General features: G+C 43.0%; 1 protein-coding gene across 7 annotated transcripts in view; it reads right to left on the bottom strand.

The window, feature by feature from the left end:
* The window catches only part of RRN3 (RNA polymerase I transcription factor RRN3), an 863,266-nt gene that overhangs the window by 1,052 nt on the left and 838,820 nt on the right, over positions 1 to 23,394 (bottom strand). For all 7 annotated transcript variants that reach the window (XM_077448886.1, XM_077448888.1, XM_077448892.1 and 4 more), the window contains one exon: positions 3,961 to 4,045. In XM_077448886.1, the coding sequence (XP_077305012.1) occupies positions 3,961 to 4,045 (85 nt within the window). The remainder of the gene's footprint in view (positions 1 to 3,960; positions 4,046 to 23,394) is intronic.

Raw genomic sequence — 23,394 nt, 5'->3', positions numbered from 1 at the left:
AAGGTACAAAATCAGATGCTTGTTTGGTTCTGGCTTAGAAGAATAGTGCAGGGTAAAATCAAACATCCATACTCACCTAGGGGGGTGCAGCAGTGATCCAATGCTGCAACTGTCCCTGAGCATTCAAAGACCACTGATCACTCAGTTCTCGGCCTTCAGCCTGCCCCTCTAATGCTGTGGAGGAGTTGGGCTTATTAGTATTATTTAAGGTACTTATATAGCCATCAATTTACGCAGTGCTTTTACATATACATTGTACATTCACATCAGTTCCTACCCTCAAGAAGCTTACACTCTAATGTACCCAACTCACATTCATATGCTAGGGCCAATTTAGAAATAAGCCAATTAACCTGCCAGCATGTCTTTGGAGTGTGGGAGAAAACCGGAGTAAACGAGCAGAACAAAACTCTGGATAGCTCCACACTGGAAAAAGACTTGAAATCTCATCTTTAATTGAAACAACATGGGTCACATTAACACAAAATCAAAAAATCCACAGCAAAAGGAATAACAGGGTACAGGAAAATGCTGATGCATTTCACACTGTAATCATTGCTTACTCATAGCTAACCATCTTTCAAGGAAATATCAAATATATAGCCTAAAACATAAAAAGAGGCAAGGCATATCACATAATTGAAAGATTGAAGACAATTACATACAGCCAAATTGCACTTGTAATTAGATCCTAGCATGTGCTGGCAAGCAGTGAAAATACTCAAGAAAACTTCAAAGAAAGCAAAAAGAAAAAATGTTTTAGGCTATATATTTGATATTTTCTTGAAAGATGGTTAGCTATGAGTATGCACGGATTACGGTGCGAAACGCATCAGCATTTTCCTGTACCCTGTTATTCCTTTTGCTGTGGATTTTTTTATTTTGTTTTGATGTGACCCACGTTGTTTCAATTAAAGATAGTATTTTAAGTCATTTTCCAGTGTGCGGCTATCCAGAGTTTTGTCCTGCTTGTTTGCTCATGGTGTGTGTAATGGTCAACACCTGGGGCTGATCAATAGGAGACAGAGCTTCAGTCTTCGATGATTACTTTGGAGCGGTGGTTCATCCTTTCCAGAAAACCGGAGTACCCGTAGGAAACCCACACAGGCACATAGAGAACATGCAGACTCCAGGCAGGTAGTATAGTGGTTGGGATTCGAAAACCAGCGACCCTTTTAACTGGTTGGCAAGTGCTAACCACTACAGCACTATGCCGCCCAATCTCTCCAGAGCCTGAATCGGCTGAATTACAGGCCACAGGAGTGCAGATCGAAGTGCACGCCTGTGATTCTCAGGAGAAGTAGGGCCAAAAGAGCTTTGGCCCTACTTCTCCTTTAATGTTTTCCAAACACATGACACTGACTTTTCTTTTTTCTGTGACCCCCTCCTCACCTCCCCCAGTCCTGCTGACCTGGAGCATGGCGATCTCCCGTTATGAGCCCTGGTATAGCTGCCCCACCAATCCGGGGCTCCACCCCCCCATCGGCTTAATCTTCAAAATGTACCCCGACAGATACATTTTGTTTAGGAGCATTCTAATTGGTCAGAGTTGTCACATGGGTGGCCCTGACCAACCAGAACCCGCAGAGCCTGTTCTATCAGCTGGGAAGAGAGAAAGCCGAGGTAATTTCTAAGACTTGTATCGGTGAGATGGCTCTACAAGGACTCATAATGGGAGAACACCACGCTCCAGGTCAACGGGGGTGAGGAGGGGGTTCTGTGTAAATTCACCCTACAGATTTTTCTGTAAAGGAGAACTTACACTTTAATTGTACCTACAGGTAAAAAAAAAAAACGATCAAAAACAGCGCATCAAAGGGACTAGTAGATTGATGTGAAAAAGACTTTAAAATGTCATTTATTAAATGTAAAAAATAAACACAGACATCTGATCCCTGCAGGATCTCAAACACATAAAAAACACCAATCATAAAACGGACAGATGTTTGATAATGAAAAGCTCCTCAGATCTCTCAATTATAACTTTGGAAAGGTCAAAACCAACGACCAATGTGCACAGCTTTCGAATGCCTAACGAATGCAATCAATCATCTGAAAGAACCCAAAAAGTCAGTGTAAACGAATGGAACAACGTTTCTAGGGACACTCACTTCATAGGTGTTCAATGGGCTGCAGAGCTGATGAGTCCAGTCTGATGACCGAGGGGGAGGTGTTTATTTCAGCTCCATCTGAAGCGTTCGGCTTGGAGGCAGAGGTGTAATGCTGCACGCTAGGTGGTAAGGATCAAGCTTAGTCACCAGATGATATCAGCTGTACACATAGGCAGCTTGGAGAACGCTGCACTGCCTGCAGTGCGGCTTGTCCGAGCGGCTGTGGATCACATGAGAGGCTTGTCACGTGGAAGGCTGTGAAGGGGAAGGTTGCTATGCCGACTCTCCTGCTTACATGTTTCGCGCTCCTGCGCTTTGTCACAGCTGTCACTATGTGTACAGCTGATATCATCTGGTGACTAAGCTTGATCCTTACCACCTAGCGTGCAGCATTACACCTCTGCCTCCAAGCCGAACGCTTCAGATGGAGCTGAAATAAACACCTCCCCCTCGGTCATCAGACTGGACTCATCAGCTCTGCAGCCCATTGAACACCTATGAAGTGAGTGTCCCTAGAAACGTTGTTCCATTCGTTTACACTGACTTTTTGGGTTCTTTCAGATGATTGATTGCATTCATTAGGCATTCGAAAGCTGTGCACATTGGTCGTTGGTTTTGACCTTTCCAAAGTTATAATTGAGAGATCTGAGGAGCTTTTCATTATCAAACATCTGTCCGTTTTATGATTGGTGTTTTTTATGTGTTTGAGATCCTGCAGGGATCAGATGTCTGTGTTTATTTTTTACATTTAATAAATGACATTTTAAAGTCTTTTTCACATCAATCTACTAGTCCCTTTGATGCGCTGTTTTTGATCGTTTTTTCTGCTGCATCCATTTTTTGCCAAGTCCATAATGGGTTAACAGCCGCACATTGAGACCATCTACAGGACATTTATTTAAATAAACAAACATCCCACGAGATAGTCAAACGCTCTTAAAGAGACCATTCATTTGTGCGCCAACTTTATCTTGTTTTGTTTTACGTTGTACCTACAGGTAAGACTATAGTAAGGCTTACCTGTAGGTCCTGTAAATATCTCCTAAACTTGCACCATTTAGGAAATATTCATTATATACGCTGCCGAGGTCATCAACGCATAGGCACTGAAGGAACGGCCCGCTCTGTGCGTTTCTTCAGGACCCATGCCATGACCGACAGCACCCACATGCATGAGCGACATCATCATGGCTCTGGCCAATCACAGTGCCAAAGCCCACCAACCTGGGAGTAACTTTGGGAAAGATGTCGGCTGTGGAAGCAGAGTGCGGGTGGCACTGCAGGGCATCATTCTAAGGTATTTCATAATAAGCTAGTATGTGATGCATACTAGCTCATTATCCCCTTGTCTTGCAAAGTTTTTTTTATTTATTTTTTCTGAGGTTTTCAACCTCTTTTCTTTGTGGGCTCCTTGAGGCTAGGGACCGACATGAGTGTGCAATGTACAGGGATAGGGACAATTGTAGACACTCAGGTTGAACTGGATGGACTGGTGCATTTATTCAACCTAACTGTGAAACTATAAGGAACAGATCATTCTTATTGATTATACAATGAGCTCACATAATTACTGGAGAGTTAACTGAAAATTTAGGTAAACAGTTTGTTACATGGTAAAAAGGAGTAAAGATTCATGGAAAAACAATACTTTATCAATTATTTTTTCTCAATTTAAAATTTGTTCAAAATACATAAAAAAAAGCCTTTGTATAAATGGCTAATAGAATGAAAAAAAGCTAACACAAGAGAGAACACTGCTTTAAAAAATATATTCATATAAATAAATAAAAGTAACCTCAAAACCACTTTTTGCTTATGTAATAAAGAAATGATAAATGCAATAAACAACCTGAACCAGATTCTTTGGGCTTTTAAATTCTTCAACATTGGATTCCTCCCAAGGCTGATAAATAGGATCTATAACCTTCTTACACCTGTTCAAAATTAAAATTAGCAGTGAAAGTTAAAAAAATAAAAACAACCAGATACAGACACAACATAATTTGAGTAATTGTCAACATAAATGGTTTGGCTCCTTCTGAAGAAACGGCAATGAAGCTCACTTCCACATTCTTGTCCTACAGTAATAGCTGCCCCACTGATTACATTATTTTTCTCTTACTACAGAGAACAAATGCAGGCATCACATTTCACCCTCGCAAGTATGCACCATCTCATTCTCTGCTCTCCCCATTAGAGTTCCACTTCTTCCTTACTTTTCAGAATCAAACCTGTATCCTGTCAGCAGAACGAAATGGTTCTTGCACACTTTGCACTATTCAGGGCTCATGCACCACAAATCTCTCTAGTACAACTAGAGAAAAAAACAAAACAGAGTCTGTCATGTCTTGCTACTCAAATGCACAACACATCATGGCCTAAAAAAGGCATTCAGTGGAAAACAAAGGGTGGCACAACAAACGTTCTATTCCAAACCATATATGGCAAATGTTTTTTTATTCAAAGATGATATACATCATTATTTGTACAGTATAGCCAATACATTTCAGGCTTTTAATATATCCCATTCCTCAAGGCTACAAACAAATTATACAAACACAACATCAGAACTGTAAATAAAAAAGTTACAACGTTGAAAAAATAGAAAACTATTTGATGATGGATATTTTGTATAATGGTGCATTTAAGATATTAGCATGTTTAACAAATTGCCAACCGGGCCATAGCTGAATGACAGCTACAGTGTGGCTAGTTCTGGGAGGGCATACTATGACCCCCCAGGTGCCCTCCCAGAAGTGTATCCGTGATTGCTGGTTCAGCTCTCTCCTCTTCGCACACCGACCGGTACATTGTGTGAGGAGAGGAAGGAGCCAGTGCAGCAGCGCGAGTGGGCTGGATCTGGAGTGCCCACAGCGCTGACCCATGCTGATCCATACCACATCAGTGCCCATCCATACCTCATCCTTGCCACATCAGTGCTCATCCATGCCTCATCAATGGCCATCAGTGCCATACAAAAGTGTAATAGGTAGTCAGGAAATTAGATGTGTAATGTATGTCCCTAAAACACCTGACAGTCCTCCTTGCATGTTGGGCCTCTCTATGTGGCCAGGCTGTGAAAAAGTCTCATACATATGGTGTGGTCTGTGCCTCATCCATGCCTTATCCGTGCTCATCAATGCTTCATCCATGCCTCATAAGTCCCTCATCTGTGCTGATCCATACCTCATCCATGCTCACCTGTGCTACATCAGTGCTTATCCGTGCCCATCCATACCTCATCAGTGCTCATCCATGCCTTATCCATCCTCCTAATGCCCATCCATGCCTCATCCATGTCACATCCATCTCTCATCAGTGCCCATCAATGCCACATCAGTGCTCATTTGTGCCACACCATTGCCCATCCATGCCATATCAGTGCCATCACAGTGCCGCACAAAAGTGTAATAGGTAGTCAAGAAATTAATGTGTAATTGATGTACCTAGAACACCTAACTGTGCCCCCTGCATTTTGGACCTCTGTATGTGGCCAGGCAGTGTAAAAGTCTCACACGTGGTATCCCTATACTCAGCACAGTAGCAGAATGTGTTTTGGGGTGTAATTTTTGCTATGTGTTAGAAACTTTCAAAAACTTGTGGAAAAAAATTACATGTTAAAAAGGCCCATTATGCCTCCCAGATTATGTGTTAGTATTTGCCTTCCAAAATGGGGTAATTTGTTGGGCGTTTCCATTTTCCTGGTGCTCCAGGGCCTTCAAAAGTGTAATAGGTAGTCAAGAAATTAAATGTGTAATTTATGTCCCTAGAACACCTGACAGTCCTCCTTGCATGTTGGGCCTCTCTATGTGGCCAGGCTGTGAAAGTCTCATACATGTGATATTGCCATACTCAGAAGTAGCAGAATGTGTTTTGAGGTGTAGTTGCAAGTATGCATATGTTGTACGAGAGAAATAGCCTGTTAATATGACAATTTTGTGAAAAAAAGTAAAAAAAAATCTTTATTTTGCAAAGAATTGTGGGAAAAAAATTTAATTTAAAAAAAAACTCACTGTGCCTCTTAATAAATACATTGGAATGTCTACTTTCCAAAAAGGGGTTGTTTGGGGGGTATTTGTACTGTCCCGGCTTTTTATTGTCTCAAGAAATAAGACAGGTTGTCAGTACATCAGGTGTGATCAATTTTCAATGATTGGCACCATAGCTTATAGACTCTATAACTTTCACAAAGACCAAATAATATACACTGGAGATATGTAGCAGTATACATTTTGGCCAAATTTATGAAGAAAAATTACTAATTTGCAAACATTTATAACAACTTTTCGGTCTTTTGTCATTTATATTGATTAAATACTACCAAAAGAAAGCTCTATTTGTGTGAAAAAAGGACACAAATTTCATATGGGTACAGTGTTGCATGACTAATTGTAATTCAAAATGTGAGAGCACCAAAAGATGAAAATTGGCCTGGTTAGGCAGGGGGTGGAAGTGCCCAATGGACAAGTGGTTAAAATGTATATTGGGTTAGGAGTACTGGATATTATAAATGTGATAATCCAATTAGGAACACGGTTATGTCAACAAAATAGAGTGTCTGGAGTCAGGAAGTGCACTCCTGTGGAACTAGTGGTGCTGAAGTAAGGAAATAAAGTGGGCATCCTCTGTGTGGGACAGCATTGCAAGTATATTTGAAGAGTCTGATAGCATGACATCCAGAGAAACCATATCCAGACATGTTTGTGCTGAAAACAGACAGATGAAGATGAAAACTGAACAACAGTGATAGAGCCAAAAGACTAAACATTGTTTCTTGCTGTATTAAAGTGGAGATCCAGGCTCCTTCAGAAAAACAAATACTGTAGCAGCTGACTTTTAATATGACACCTGTCCATGAATCCAGCAGTGTCTTCACTCCAGCTGATTTTTCAATCGGCTGTTGGGCGCTTCCACCGCCATCTCTGCTAATGGAAACCAGCAGTGAAGCTTTGCTGCTTCACAACCGGTTCCCTACTGTGCATGCACAAAGTGTGTTGCGCTTTGTAAATGGCCTGTCGGTGGGGGGAGGAGGGGGGGGGGGGGCAACTTCCATCTGACTTCGCAGTGGCAAGATCAGCTGGCAATCGGATAGGTACCTGTCAAAATCATGTACCCACTCCCCCTGAAAGGTGCCAAATGTGGCAGCGGAGAGGGGGAGTAGGCAAACAAGCTTCCCCTTTTGGGTGGAGCTCTGCTTTAAGTTCGATAAAAATCTTTCTAGGGAAAATGCAGTATATTTGCTACAATGTTGAGGAAGGGACCCTAAAAAGCACCTTGGCATTTGGACTGGCTCATTGCAAGCTCTTTATCTAAAGCTAATCTTTACAACAGGTGGAGGATTTAGTTTAAAGTGGAGCTCACTCTGCCTGAAAACACAGAAGTGTTCTTGTCATAAAGGGTGTATGTTGTGGGCTAAGGAGGGGGGACACATCTGAAGCAGTTCAGTGAATTTTATTTGTATTCTTTATTTTAAAAAATCACTTGGAGGTTTACTCATACAGATATAAGTAACATTTGCATAACATAAAGAAGGGGTATTCCCACAGGGTAAAAAAGCCTGCATTTAAGGAGTGTTGAATTTCCGATTGTTTTACACATGTAGCGCTGGTATTTTCAATACCGACGCTATTATTTTTGTAAATTGAAGTTTGTCTGAAGCTGCAGTTTGGCTCAGACTAATTATGTCAACGTTCTGTTTGCTGTAACAGTTCAGCTGGGTTGTGCTAGTTTCCACTTGGCCATGGGTGTTGCTGTCACCACCGGTAAGTGTTGAAAATGCAACAGGCTGAATGCATCGGGTACCCCTTTTACTCAGAAACAGCCCGGTGGGAGTGGTTCACCCACTGTGCATTCTGGGTAAGGGTACTTAAGGTACAGGTGCCATATTTTTGGGGTTCGTTATCCTGATCTCATGGCCCTCCTGGCCTGAGGTGTGTGCTGCCTTTTCTCTATGTCTCGGGGCCGGCTGGCCCGAGGCTTTGCAACTGAAAGGGTGGGTCCAAAAGTCTTGGGGCCTACAGATCCAGGGGTGGTCCTATGCTTTCTTGCCTGTGGGGAGAAGCTAAGCGACTGGAGGATCCGGGGGGGACTTTTTCAGGAGAGGACCGAGCAACAAGGCTGGTATCTTTGGAAGAGCCTGGAGACGCATCCCGGATCACCTATGACACAGTACCGCTGGATTTGCTGAAAGAAACTGGTACCGTGTGACAACTATTTAACTTTACAAGTTGCTGGTTGTGCTTTACTGTGGCAGAGGATTGCACAAAAATTCCGTTGAATTGACAAGCCTGTGGCAGAGACTTTTTGTTCGAGCATCTCATTGGCTGCTAGGTCAGTGAGGGAGGCCTATCCGGTTGTTGCCAGATCCAGCCTGTGGAAGCGGTTTGTCCTCTGGATCAAGGAAATACCTCTAATCCGCAATTACAAGGTACTTGAATCCCCCTTAATCCTCTATTGCGAAATGCATGTTCTTATAAATAAATCTTTGGAAAAAGGACTGTCGGAGCTAACATTCTTTAACCACTTAATAACCGGCCTATAGCCAAATGACGGCTACAGGTCGGTTTGTTATCTCTGGGAGGCCGTCATATGACGTCCTCCCAGAGAATCGTTCCTGCCGCCCCCTCGGGCACGCACACCGGAACATCCGTGCTCGCCGGGTTCACGGGACCCGGCGCAACACGGATCGCGGTAAAGGGCCAATAGCAGCGGCCGTTTACCACGTAATCGCTCCGTCCAATGACGAAGCGATCACAAATGTAAACAAAAACGTCATATGGGGTCATCAAAAGTTCATCTCTCTCTCCTCTCCTCACACCGATGCAGCGTGAGAGGAGAGGAGAGCTATTGAGTGATACAGTGAGTGCCACAACATTGCCCAATAGTGCCACAACAGTGCCCAGCAGTGCCAAAACAGTGCCCAGCAGTGCCACAACAGTGCCATCTGTGTCCTCTGTGCCACCCCTGTGCCACCAGATCCACTACAGTGCACACCAGTGCCCATCAGTGCCACCTGTGCCCATCAGTGCCCCACCAGTGCTGCCTGTGCCCCACCAGTGCCGCATGTGCTCCACCAGTGCCGCCTGTGCCCCACCAGTGCCGCCTGTGTGCTAATAAGTGCCACCAGAGCCACACCAGTGCAACCAAAGCCACTATAGTGACATCAGTGCCGCCTGTGCCCACCAGTGCCATATGTGTGCCCACCAGTGCCATCTGTGTGCCCACCAGTGCCACCAGAGCCACACCAGTGCAACCAAAGCCACTATAGTGTCCAGTGCCGCCTGTGTCCACCAGTGCCCCTTGTGCCCACCAGTGCTCTGCAGTGCAGCCTCACCAGCCACCAGTATGGCAAAAAAATATTTTACTAGCGAGGAGGCCTACCAGCTTCTAAGTATAACCGATGAGAGCAGCGGGGAGCTCTCTGATTCTCAGTCCGATTCGGATTCTGCCTATGAACCCGTTACAAGCAGCGGGTCTGATACTGAATCAGAAGAGGAATATGTGCCCGTGAAAAGAATGCGTTATGGCGTGGAGCAGCAGCCTACTACCAGTAGCGCAGAGCCGCCCACCTCTAGAGCACAGCCGTCCACCTCTAGAGCAGTGCCGTCCACCCCGAGAGCAGTGCCGTCCACCCCGAGAGCAGTCCCGAGAGCAGTGCTGTCCACCTCGAATAGGGGCCATGCCAGCCTTCCCTATGCCCTTCAACACCCCCTGTGGCTGTCCTCTAATTCCGGAGAAGCAAATATCCTCCCCTTCACCGCCCAGCCAGGTGTCCAGGTGAACACCGATGATTTTTCAATGCTAGATTTTTTTCATTTGGCTTTCACCGAAGACTTACTATCGCCCATTATGGCCCAGTGCAATCTCTACGCACAGCAGCACATAGTAAGCAACCCTGGCTCTAGTTATGCCCGTCCCTTTCAGTGGAGAGAACTAACTGTAGAGGAATTCAAAATTTTCTTAGGCATAACTTTTTCTATGGGACTTTCAAAAAAAACAAAAAAACAATTGTACTCCTATTGGTCTACCAAACCTGTCCACCACTTGCCACTCTTCTCATCCCTTATGCCAAGATCACGATACCTAATGATTATGCGGTTCCTCCACTACAATGACAACACCCAGTGCCTTCCCCGAAATGACCCAGCTTTTGACAAACTATTTAAAATTCGGCCACTCCTAAATTATTTCTCTGAAAAATTTTCCCAATTATATACCCCCGAACAGAATATTTCCGTGGATGAGTCCCTTGTTAAATTCTCAGGCAGGCTTGGCATCAAACAGTTTATCCCCAGCAAAAGGGCCCGATATGGGGTTAAAATGTACAAACTTTGTGACCGAGCCACGGGATACATCTACTCCTTCCTGGTGTACGAAGGGAAGGACTCCCAACTGCACCCCCCTGAATGCCCAGAGTACATTGGAGCCAGCGGAAGAGTGGTCTGGCAGCTTGTCTATCCACTCCTTGGAAAGGGATATCATCTTTATGTGGATAATTTTTATACGAGCTTGCTCCTCTTCCGCAATCTTCACCGGAGAGACACCCCAGCATGTGGTACAGTGAGAGCCAATAGAAATGGCTTCCTGCAAAAACTCGTCAATGAAAGGCTACAACGAGGGGAGACGGCATCTTTGAGGAACCAGGAGCTATTGGCTGTCAAGTGGAGGGACAAACGAAACGTCCACATGCTGACGACAATCCATAATGACACCTACATAGAAGTCTTCAGAAGAAACGGCCCAATCCAGAAACCAGCCTGCATCTATGATTACAATTTGTTTATGGGAGGAGTGGACTTTAACGATCAGATGATTGAACCCTACCTTCCCACAAGAAAATACTGCCACTGGTATAAAAAAGTGTCCATTTATCTTTTCAGTTTGGCCATGTATAACACTTATGTTCTTTGCCAAAAATCTACAGAGAACCCTGTATCCTATTTGTACTACCAAGAAGAAGTTATTTCCGCCCTTTTGTACCCTGAAGGCCCACCAGAAACTATTCGCTCTGGTTGTGTGAGCAGACTCCACGAGCACCACTTTCCTGACAAAATCCCCCCCCCCGTGAAACAGGCTGCAGATGTCAGAAAAAATTTCGGGTGTGCTCCAGAGGAGGAATTAGAAGAGACACCACATTTTATTGTCCCGATTGTCCTTCCCAACCAGGCCAGGTGAATACTTCCGCTGTTACCATACGTCTCAACATTATTAGGGAAGTATGGTAAACGTAATTCTCATTTCCTGTCATTTTCCTCCACACCCCTTATGCCACTGCACTGAACTGTACATACCTCTGCCTTCTCCGACCCTGGCCTGTTATACGACCAAGCTTTTGCCTAACGCTAAACATACCTCTGCCTTCTCCGGAACTGACCCTGGCCTGTTATACGACCACGCTTCTGCCTAACGCTAAACTTGTACCTGCCTCTGCCTTCTCTGGAACTGACCATGGACTGTTTGACCGCATTTTTTGCCTGCCTCTTGGATTGATCTTTTACCCTGCTATGCTAGTGGGAACAAAAGGGGTCTCACATATGTGAGGGGCTCCAGAATAGTTTTTCTGGATGAAGAAAACTAATTTTTTTAGTTTTCTTCTTCCCGAATTAGGGACTGGAGACTCAGAGGCTTCAAAGAGATTTGGGCGGGAGAAGCCTCTACCCCTTTCCCCATTATTTCATAGCCTGCTACTTGGACCATGTTCCTGCTTACTACCAGGATGGACAATATTCCTGCCTGCTGCTTGGACAATTCCATTCACTGTCGCTGACCACGCCCCTGCCTGCTGCCTGGATCAGGGCTCTCCTGTGGACAATTGGACTACTAAAACCACAGGTATTTTTTTGTTTACCCCTTACTTGGTATGTACGTGCTATGTTAGAAATATGAAGGGCCTTCAAAAATATGATAGATTGTAAGGAAATTGGATGTGCAAGTTATGTTCCTAGAACACCTGATGATGCTTCTTAGATGTTGGGCCTCTATGTGGCCAGGCTGTGTAAAAGTCTCACACATGTGGTATCGTCATAATCAGGAGGAGTAGCAGAATATATTTTGGGGTGTCATTTTTGCTATGTACATGCTATGTGTTGGAAATATCTTATAAATTGACAACTTTTTGTAAAAAAAATGCATTTTCATTTTTTTTCCACATTTCCAAAAACTTTGGGAAAAAAATGAACCATTCAAAGGACTCATTATGCCTCATAGATTATACGTTGGGGTGTTTGCTTTCCAAAATGGGGTCACTTTGTGGGCGTTTCCATTGTCCTGGTGCTCCAGGGCCTTCAAAAGTGTAATAGGTGGTTGAGAGATTAGATGGGTAATTTATGCTCCTAGAACGCCTGAAGTTGCTACTTCAATGTTGGGTGTGTGTATATGGCCAGGCTGTGTAAAAGTCTCACACATGTGGCATTGCCGTTGTTCTGCCTAATAGAGTCCGGCCATCCATATGTGTCCGCTCCGTACTGCGCATGCGCAGTACGGAGCAGACGAAGCTTCGGAAAATCTCTGAAGCTGAACGGCGCCTGCGCCGTGAGTGGAGGAGGTAGCCCCACTATCCAAGCGGACATAGGGTTTAGAATTTTAGAGGGCCCCTCGCGGGCGAGCTTCGCTCGCCACGCTTCGGGCTCGGCCTCGCTGCGCTCGGCTCTTTTTTATTCTAACTCTATGTCCACTTGGATAGTGGGGATAGAACCTGGACTCACGGCGCAGGCGCCGTTCGTCCTCGGCAATTTTCGGAATCTGTGCTCCTGTGTACTGCGCATGCGCAGTACGCAGGGGACAGCATCTGATGGAGGACCCTATTTCACAAGACACTGTACTCAGGAGGAGCAGCAGAATATATTTTGGGGTTTCATTTGTTGAATGTACATGCTGTGTGAGAGAAATAACCTGTTATGACGACAATTTGGTGTGAAAAAAAATTCATTTAAAAAAATATGCGTTTTGCAAAGAATTGTGGGAAAAAATAAATAAATACCTTGGAATGTCTACTTTCCAAAATGGGGTCATCTGTTTATTTTTTTTTTGTACTTTACTGGCTTGTTGATACATTTTCAGCGATTGGCACCATAGCTTGTACACCCTATAACTTTCACAGAGAATAAAAAATTTCCACTAATTTGGGTTATTTTCACTAAAGATATTTAGCAGTATACATTTTTGGCCAAATTTATGAAGAAAAATTACTTATTTACAAAACAAATTAATAGAAATGAAGAAAAAAGCTTTTTTTTAAAAAATTTTCGGTATTTTTTTCATTTATAGCACAAAAAATAAAAAACCCGAGGCGATCAAATACCACCAAAAGAAAGCTCTATTTGTGTGAAAAAAAGGATGAAAATTTCATATGGGTACAGTGTTGCATGACTGAGTAACTGTCATTCAAATTGTGAGAGCACTGAAAGCTGAAAATTGGTCTGGTTATTAAGGGTGTTTAAGTGCCCAGTTGTCAAGTGGTTAATCCACTCTAGAACGGGACCCCTAAATTGGACACAGTGAACAGGTGAGGTAACGGTAAGCCCAACAAAAACCAGCAGCTCTTTTAGGGGTTAGTGCTACACACATCTTGAAAGACAGAGGTGTGATGTAGGAGAAAAAAAAAAATGGTGGGCAGTCGGGTGAACCTGAAGTCTGTATATTGTTGTGTGATCAATCTAACCTCTGCCCAGAAAGGTTGGAGTGTCCCCATGTCTGTTTCTTGAGTGCATGTGCAGATGGGGGATTTTTGGGCTAGGTAGAGGATCCTATGTCTTCACTGTGGAGGTAATGTAGGGTTGAGGTCCTCTTCTCATTTGGTTGAGAGCGAGGGAAAATCATCCTCTGGTTGAGAAACAAGGGAGTATATAGAGGACAGGGTGTGTCGGAGTGGTTCTTGTGTGGTACAGAGAGATTCAAAATTGGTGAGGGGTCTGAAAACCTGACAGAACTGGTAGTGCAAGGAGGAAGTGACAAAGTTGTGTAGCTCTACAACAATCCAGTCGAAAGGGGTCCATGTCATTAGTGAGGTTCTCCTTCAGAGGCCAGTGGACAATAAGTGAGACACTTGAAAGTGGTCATGTTCAAGAAGGTCCCTGGACTCTTGTCTGGTGGGAACGCTTGGTTGACAATAATTGGGTATAAAGGGGGGGGGGGATTAAATCTCTGGAGGGCCCTCGCTGAGTGGGCAATAGGGCCAATCAATGTGTATGACTTCCATAAAGAGGGAACATGAGTAGATACAAGATGACCCATTCTTTTAGTTTGTCATGTCTGTCAGGTGAACTGCAGTATATTTCCGTATGTCTGGGAATGCCTGTCCTCCATATTTTTTGGGGAGGGCTAATATGGTAGTTTTGAGCCTGGGGTGTTTCTGGGTCCATAGGAATTTATCAAAAATAACATTCAACAATTTAAGGAAAGAGGGGGGATGTGAATGGGGAGGGTCATAAGTATAGAAATTTTGGGAGGTTTGTCATTTTTTAAGATATTGCAGTCCATTTTTAATCTATAAAAAAATGCATCCACAGTGTTGTTGCACATAATAGGTTTTGTAATACAGCTGCTAATCTACTTTTTGTTTACAATATACTTAAAGGAAAAGTATGATCGTCACAAATCAGCTGTTCTTTCTTTCTTACCTCCTTTTGTTTTTCTAGCATGTGCACTCCATCTTTCATGTAGCTCCCAGTAACGGTCAATTTTGTGTTTGGAAGTTTAGAGGGGATGGATACAACCTCAGCAATCCACCCCTCTTCTCTGTCTATACTCCTCTATGTGCACACTGTGTTTACAGAGAGCCTCGAAATGTAGACTGTAGAGCTGCCTGGTATTCTGCTCAGATGTTCTGATCTGGGAGCTGCAGCAAGCATAGTAGGCAGCTATATAGTCTACAGATCGAGGGTCTCTGTAAACAGAGTATGCACATGCAGGATCTCTGTATAAACAGTGGACAGATCGAGGCTGTGCCTGTGCAAACAGTGGCTGTATCTCTGTATTTAAAAAGTGCATATTCCAGGCTCTGTAAGAGAATTTGATAACAGGTGTGTGCTATGTGAGGCGGAGGGGCTCTTGCTGCTGGCTTCTGTGTATAGAAGATCAAAACAGCCTGAACAGGGGGAGGGAGGGGAGAGCAGCTGTGCTTCGTGAAGTCTTTGGAGAGCAGACAGTCTAGCACCAACATCAAATAGAGGAGAGGAGAGGAAAGGGAGTGGATCCAGACCAGATTGTCAGCATGACACTCTAGGAAAGACAGAGGACAGGAATTATTTTTAGATATTAGCAGCTTACAAATAATAATTGTAAGCTAAAGAAAAAAGGAAACCCATACTTCTCTTAAGTGCAGAGTAGGGCCTTTAAAGCAGGGGCCGACTCTTTTTAGTCACCTACTCCCAGGGTGTCCACTTGATCATCTGCCCCAGCAGAACTGGCTTACACACACTCAACCACTGACTGCATGCTCTTTTCCCATGTGGAGCAAACACAACTGTATTCAAATGGATCTGTGTTCCCCTAGGTATCTTTTCCTTGCCATCATAAGCTTTCCCAGTGCTGTTTACCACCTCTGCAGTGACATCCAGTACTCCTACCACCAATATAGTATTACCATTATGTATCAGAGTGCAACAGACCTGTGTTTGACAGAGACCCTTTGAGAAATAAACTAAGTTTATGGTGCTCTAATACTAAATAATACTTTAATTACTATTAATACTAATAATTTTAGCTTCTAGAGGCTGGAATTGACACGAAAAACTACTAAAGGTGTCTTGTGACCCAAGGGTATCACCATGAGATTTACATAGAAGACAGCAGATGAGTTATCTCTTACTTATTGAAGGGGGGACTTATTATACCATATTGCATATGAATATAGGTTATAATAGGGAGCGTGGATATCGATATGCTGTTCACTTTAATATAGTACATAGTATGATGAACTGATCTACATGAATGATATGTGAAGCTTTAGGGGAAGGGACGGAATGCCTTTACAGTCAGTGGCTAAGGTAAAGCAATGGGAAACTCAGCTCAATATAATGCCTACCCTTTCAAGCAGCGATATAATTGCTTTATTGTTCTAATGAGAGCTACTAACACCTACCACATTCCTATATAAATGTGCAAAAACATTAAATCAAAATAATTGTGCTGTGCTTTCTCTTCCAGACTAATGTATATAACCTGTGTACTGAATATAAAAAAAATATAAAAAATCACCTGTGCAAATAGCACTAAATGTAACCAATCATGTCATATGTCTAATTATGGTGTTATAAAATAAGCAAATTTATATAAAACACAAAACTGCACTCCCAAAATGGACTCCTCAAATTTCCAATGTGATTCAAATAATGAACAAAATAAATAAAGTAATCCTTCAAATAGCGCTGTCTTCATGCGCAAACTCTTTTCTTGTGCTTATACTGTTGCAGTGCTACTATATAGTAGCACTACATCAGATGTGCTGTCACCTGTTATGCCACAGGGTCATGTGGCTTCCTCGGGGGGGGGGGGGGATCTACTGGGAGCCATGGTACTCTCATTATTTTTATTATATTATATATATATATATATATATATATATATATATATATATATATATATATATATATATATATATATATATATAGCATGTCCACGGCCATTTTATTGGACCCTAATGCCAGTGGGCTCCAGTATTAACTCTGAGTGCCATCTATAGCACCGTATTTGTGTGTCAAGATCCTATATACAACCTCTACAGATATATACAAGTTATATACATTAGTCTGGAAAGGAGCGCACAATTGTTTTGATTTAACTCAGTTCAATACCTTTTGTGTAGCCATTTCAATATTTGGAGATGGGAATTCAGTGTTTAATGGCAACTCTGCTGCCACGGGCTGTAACATAGAATCTAGGGAATTTATCAAACTAGAGCAGCCTTATTCTGAAGCAGCTGTGCATTGGCAAGCAACTTCTAGCTTTAATTTTCTAAACTTAACTGAACAAGCTGAAGTTAGAAGCTGATTTGGTGACTATTCAGATTATGTCTGCTCCAGATTGACTAAATTCCCCCCTATTTATCATATTTTATTCATCAGTTACTATTAAGAACTAGAGGTCGACCGATATATCGGCCGGCCAATATATCGGCCGATATTTGCCGTTTTTTAAATAATTGGCATCGGCCGATTGTGCTGATAAAAAGCCGATTTAGAACTACAGCGGGACTTTGAAATGACTTCTGTAATAGAAGTCAGTGTAAGTTGCCTGAGTTGTCATAGAAACGTCTTTCCTCCTCTCTGGGCAGGCTGCCAAGAAAACAGAAAGATACAATGTTTACACTTGAATGAATGAAGTCATCTCTGTGTGTAGAAGTTCTCAGTTTAACCATTTAAAGACAATCTTTTCTGACACTTGTTGCTTACAAGTAAAAGCCCTGTATTTTCTGCCAGAAAATCACTTAGACCCCCCAAAAAGTATATATATTTTTTTAGCAGAGATCCTAGGGAATAAAATAGCGGTTGTTGCAATATTTTATGTCACACGGCATTTGCACAGAGGTCTTTCAAATGCATTTTTTTGGGGGAAAAAATACACTATTTAAAAAATAAAAATAAAATAAAAACAGTAAAGTTAGCCCATTTTTTTTTTCGTCCAAAAGTTTTGACTACCTGTTTTTTATTTAATATATAGGTTTTTTATTTTTTTTATATCTAAATCATACATACTCAGTAAACTGATTGGAGGTTTGTTTTGTTTAATAAATGTTTAAATGTAAGAAATTTTCTGTATCACTTATGAAGACTGCTTTCACACTGGAGCGGGCAGGTGTTGATGGTAAAACGCAAGTTTTAGCGGCTCTTTACCATCATTTTAGCAGTGCTATTTGCCTGCTAGTGGGGCACATATAACCCAGCTAGCGGCCAAGGAAGAGGTTAAATGCGCCCATGAAGCACTGCTGCCAAATCGCATTGCATGCGCTTCGGCAGTGGTGCCCATTCATATCAATGGGCAGGAGTGGTGGAGGAGCGGTATACACCACTCCAAACGTGCTGCTTGCAGGACTTTTTTTTTTTAAGATCCTGCCAGCGCATCGCCTCAGTGTGAAAAGCACTCTGTCTTTCATACAGACTGCAGGGGAGCCATTTTGCAGGCACTTTACAGGCGCTATTTTTAGCCCAAAAGCGCCTGAAAAACGCCCCAGTGGGAAAGGTGTGTTAGATCAAGGGGGATTAAAAAATAAATAAAATAATAAATAAAAAAGGAAAAAAATAAATAAAATAAAATCGGCCTAACATATCGGCCCAAAAAAATTGGCATCATATATCGGCCGCCATGATTTCTAAATATCGGCATCGGCCAGAGAAAAACCCATATCGGTCGACCTCTATTAAGAACCAAGTGGGTGTACAGCTAACTCTGGGTGCAGGGGTCTCCCTCTTCTGGTTTCCCTGTGCTCGTCCCAGGGATACATTTTAGTGACTATGTCCCAGTAAGAGCACTTTCACACTGAGGTGGTAGTGGTAAAGCACTGCTAGTCTTAGCTGCTCTTTGATGCCGCTAGCGGTGGTTAAAAAAGGGGTTAAAAGGCGCTTCGGCCGCGCTGCCCATTAATATGAATGGGCAGAGGTGATTTAGGCGCGGTGTATAAACCATTCCTAAACCGCCCCAAAGATGCTGCTTGCAGGACTTTTTTTTTTTTTTTTTTTTACGTCCCACAAGCGCACCGCTCCAGTGTGAAAGCACTCGGGCTTTCACATTGGGGTGACAGGAGAAGCACTTTGTAGGCGCTATTTGTAGCGCTAAAACGCCTATAAAGCGCATCAGTGTGAAAGTGGCCTAAAGCTCACAGCCATAAAAGAATGCAACTGATGTTATGTGGAATTACCAATAGGAGTTTACTTGCAAGAAATGCTCTGTGAAGTTCTCCATTCCACTGCTACATTAGCTAATTCAGAGAAGTTTTCCTGACGCTACACTAATTCATATGGCTGTATACCAGTATTTTCACAAAACACTGGTTCTGCCGCATCTTGAGTATGCAGCCAAGTTTCTGTCACCAATCCTCAGGCAGGATATCTTTGAACTGGAGAGAGTCCAGAGAATGGTTACAAAGCTAATAAGGGGGCTGGAGGACCTCAGTTATGAGGAGCCACTACAAAAATTAAACATCCTCCCTGAAGAAGGGCTTAAAAGGGATCAAAATATAAAATCTTAAAATGGTGACTATCATTGGGAAGAAACTATTTCACTATCTGCTGACTGCTGACAGTAAATATACTGGTGGCAGGTACAGGCAAAATCACATACATGTACGTGATCTACCTTCTGAGTTTGGGGCATGCATACGCACACCTCCTTCAGATCTGTGCTGTATTTGGGCACAGCACGAGTTTGGCAGCCAATTTAAGCCAACGATTTCAGCTCCATACACACACAGAGAGTTCTGTGTTTACAAAAACACAGAGCTCTGTGTACTGTGAAAAGTGATCTGGCCAAGATAGCACAGTATGAAGGAAAATGTTCCTGTGACCGCACACCCATGGCATCCCAAGGTATGATAGAACGTGGCAACCTCAGCCTGGACCTTCAGAGCTTGATTTTTATGGAAATCATGTAAATTTATGAAATACCTGAAATATATATTAATCTTTACAAATAATATGATTAAATATAAATGATGAATTGGGTAAGATGGCTTGTTAAATATGTTGAGGTGTCGGCTGGTTATGGCTTGACTCAGGTGGACACTGTAAACCTCAATCCTAGAGAGATCTGGGACTGCTGGATTCAGAAGGGTTACGTGTGGGCAGTCAGGCTTCTATAAGGCCCCTTTCACACTGGGGCGGTTTTCAGGCGTTACAGCGCTAAAAATAGCGCCTTTGTAGCGCCTGAAAAAAACCGGCCCCTTTCACTCCAGTGTGAAAGCCGGAGGGCTTTCACACTGGAGCGGTGCGCTGGCAGGACAGTGAAAAAAGTCCTGCTAGCCGCATCTTTGGAGCGGTGAAGGAGCGGTGTATTCACCGCTCCTAAACCGCTCCTACCCATTGAAATCAATGGGACAGCGCGGCAATACCGCCGGCAAAGCGCCGCTGCAGCGGCGCTTTGCGGGCGGTTTTAACCCTTTTTCGGCCGCTAGCGGGGGTTAAAACCACCCCGCTAGCGCCCGCAGACCGCCACTAAAACGACGGTAAAGCCCCGCTAAAAATAGCGGCGCTTTACCGCCGATGCCCGCACCGCCCCAGTGTGAAAGGGGCCTAAGAGTTATGCCGGTTTTCCTTATAGCCACACCCTCAGATGATGTCATTACAAAATGTGTTAGCGCAGAACTATATGGCAACCAGAAGTGACATCAACACACCATAACATAGACTGGGAGGATTGCATGTGTGGCGAGATGCAGGAACCTGTTCCCACCGGCAGCGTGCTGGCTGAGCTTGAATGCAATTTTGATGGGCATTGTATTTATTGTTTTTATGTGAGTATTTTCGTTTTAATGTTTTAAATGGAATTAAGCTGTGCAGGCTATCTTTACCTTTGCGCTTATGTGGACATTTTAACTTATGGTGGCATCTGTACTATACTGTATGAGGACCTGTTGATCCACTAGGATTATCCAGTGCCTGTTCTGCCAATTAGAATAATGATGGGTAAGAAGAGTTGGCGAGTGTTGAGCTGTAAGGGAAGTGGAACTCACTTTTCCCATATGGTGAAGTTGATTTGGAGTATTGGAAGCACTGTGGATTTTGAATACAACGTGGATATGTATGATTGAAAAGACATTTTATTGGAATGATATCTTTTTTTTGGACTTTAATTATTCACTTTAAAGGTGGACTGTTATTATCACTTGGTGATTTATCTTAATACCAGTATAGTGTTATATAGCTGTGCAAATTCCAGTATATATACACCACTGTTTGTAGACACTATAACTTTTGCATAAACCAACTAACCTCCCTGATGGCATTCCAGAGTGTGGCTTGGAGTGGATTTAAAGTACCAAAAGTGGTAAACCCAAGCCACATTTGGGATCGCATCGCAGGATTCAGGAAGAGATTACTTACCTTGTCCCCAGGATCCTGTGATGTGTGCCCGCTCTGTGTGCGAGCTGTGCTCCAGCGGATCTATTAAAGTGCCGGGTACCATTCCCTGTGAGAGGTGCAATGCATTGGGGACGGAGAACGGCGCCAAATTCAAAAAGTAAAAAATACAACACATATACTTATTTTACAGATTAAATTACTGTATCAATTTATTTCACATCCCTTTTGTCCCCAGTGGTTTCTCCAGTGCCCTGCATTCAGTTTTATATTAAAAATACTGTTCTTTGTGCCTGGAAACTGGAGATTGTTTATACCCCGTTTCCCCAAAAATAAGACCTAGCGTGATTGTCGGTGATGGCTGCAATATAAGCCCTACCCTCCAAATAAGCCCTATCCTGTTTCCCCGCAAATAAGCCATACCCCGAAAATAAGACCTACAAGGACTTTAACTAGGGCTTATTTGGGGGGTAGGGCTTATATTGCAGCCATCACCCACAATCACGCTAGGTCTTATTTTCGGGGAAACAGGGTAGCAACCAAAAAGTGTCCCTTTACATCAAAAGAGGTTTTAGACCAGCTAGAAAACAGCGATAATTTGAATCACTTGCAGAATTGAGTGATGGTGATTTGTGGGGAAATTCATCATCAAACACTGAAAGAAATGACAGTGACAATTCTGCAACTGAGCAAATTTCTGTGTTTTTGATTCGATTACATTATTGAATATTTTTTATTATATTAATATTTGTTATAAATATTTATTATAATTTATGATTTCATTTTTCAAACTTTATCTTACCCGGGATGTCTACTAGACTAGTTTGGACAGATTTGAGTTATTCCTAAGCCCTTGTACACACGGTCGGACATTCCGACGGAAAATGTCCGATCGGACTGTGTTGTCGGATAATACGACCGTGTGTGGGCTCCATCTGACTTTTTCCATAGGAATGTCCGACCAACAAAGTTTGAGAGCTGGATATAAAATTCACCGACAACATGATCCGATCGGACTTTGTCCGATCGTTTGTAGAGAATTCTGATCGGACAAAGTGTCACGCATGCTCAGATCAAACTACAAGACCAAAGCTATTGGCTACTAGCCGCAACGTAGTCCTGTCGCAACGAACGAACATCATCACGTTCTGAAAGTTCGGATTTTTCGACAACGTTGTCCGACTGTGTGTATGCAACATTAGTTTCGGACAAAATCTGTCTGAAAAAATCCAACGGTTTTGTTGTCGGAATGTCCGATCGTGTGTACAAGGGCTTAAACACCTACTTCCCATTTCCTTGCTCCCCTTTTTATCCAAACTCCTTGAACATTTGGTCTACAAGCGACCACCTTGCTAATAGCCTTCTTGATCCCCTTCAATCTAGATTTCGTCCTCAACGCTCCACTGAAACTGTTCTCCTAAAACTAACAAACAATCTACTAACGGCCAAAACCAATGGACACTATTTTGTACTCCTACTCCTGGACCTCTCTACTGCCTTTGATATGACCACTCCCTCCTCCTCAAAAAAAACCCCATGCCTTTGGTCTCAGTGACTGTACTCTTCAATGGTTCTCTTTCTACTTATCCAACTGCACCTTTAGCGTTACTCCTCTGCTCTTGCTTTCTCTGTTGAGGTCTCCCAAGGTCCTGTTCTTGGACATCATCTATTTTCAATCTACACCTCCTCCCTGGGTCAGCCGAAAGCCTTTCATGGCTTCCAATACCATCTCTACACTGACGACACTCAAATCTATTTTTCTACCCCTCAGCTCACTCCTTCAGTCTCCTTGTGTATCACTAATTTACTATCAGATATATCAGTATGGATGTCACATCACTTCCTCAAACTTAATCTATCCAAAATCTGACTCTGAACTCTCCTTTAAGCCCCACGTCCAATCACTGTCCAAATTGTGCTGCCTCAACCTCCGCAACATCTCAAAAAATTTGCCCCTTTCTAACCAATGACCCAACAAAGCTCTTAATTCACTCCCTGGTCATCTGTTGCCTCAACTACTGCAACTCCCTCCTCATTGGCTTACCTCTACATAGTCTACCCCCCCTTCAATTCATCATGAATGCTGCTGCCAGACTCATACACTTTACCAATCACTCCGTGACTGCTACTCCTCTCTGTCAATCTCTCCACTGGCTTACGACCACCCAATTAATTCAATTCAAAATACTATCTTACAAAGCCATCCACAACTCTGCCCCAGCTACATCATTGACCTAGTCTCAAAATACCGACCTAATTGTTCTATTCATTCTTCT

Source organism: Lithobates pipiens, unplaced genomic scaffold, assembly GCF_037356315.1.
Source record: "Lithobates pipiens isolate NorthernLeopardFrog02 unplaced genomic scaffold, aLitPip1_a1.2 Scaffold_22, whole genome shotgun sequence".
Lineage (NCBI taxonomy): Eukaryota > Metazoa > Chordata > Amphibia > Anura > Ranidae > Lithobates > Lithobates pipiens.
This window is presented reverse-complemented; position numbering and strand designations above follow the sequence as displayed.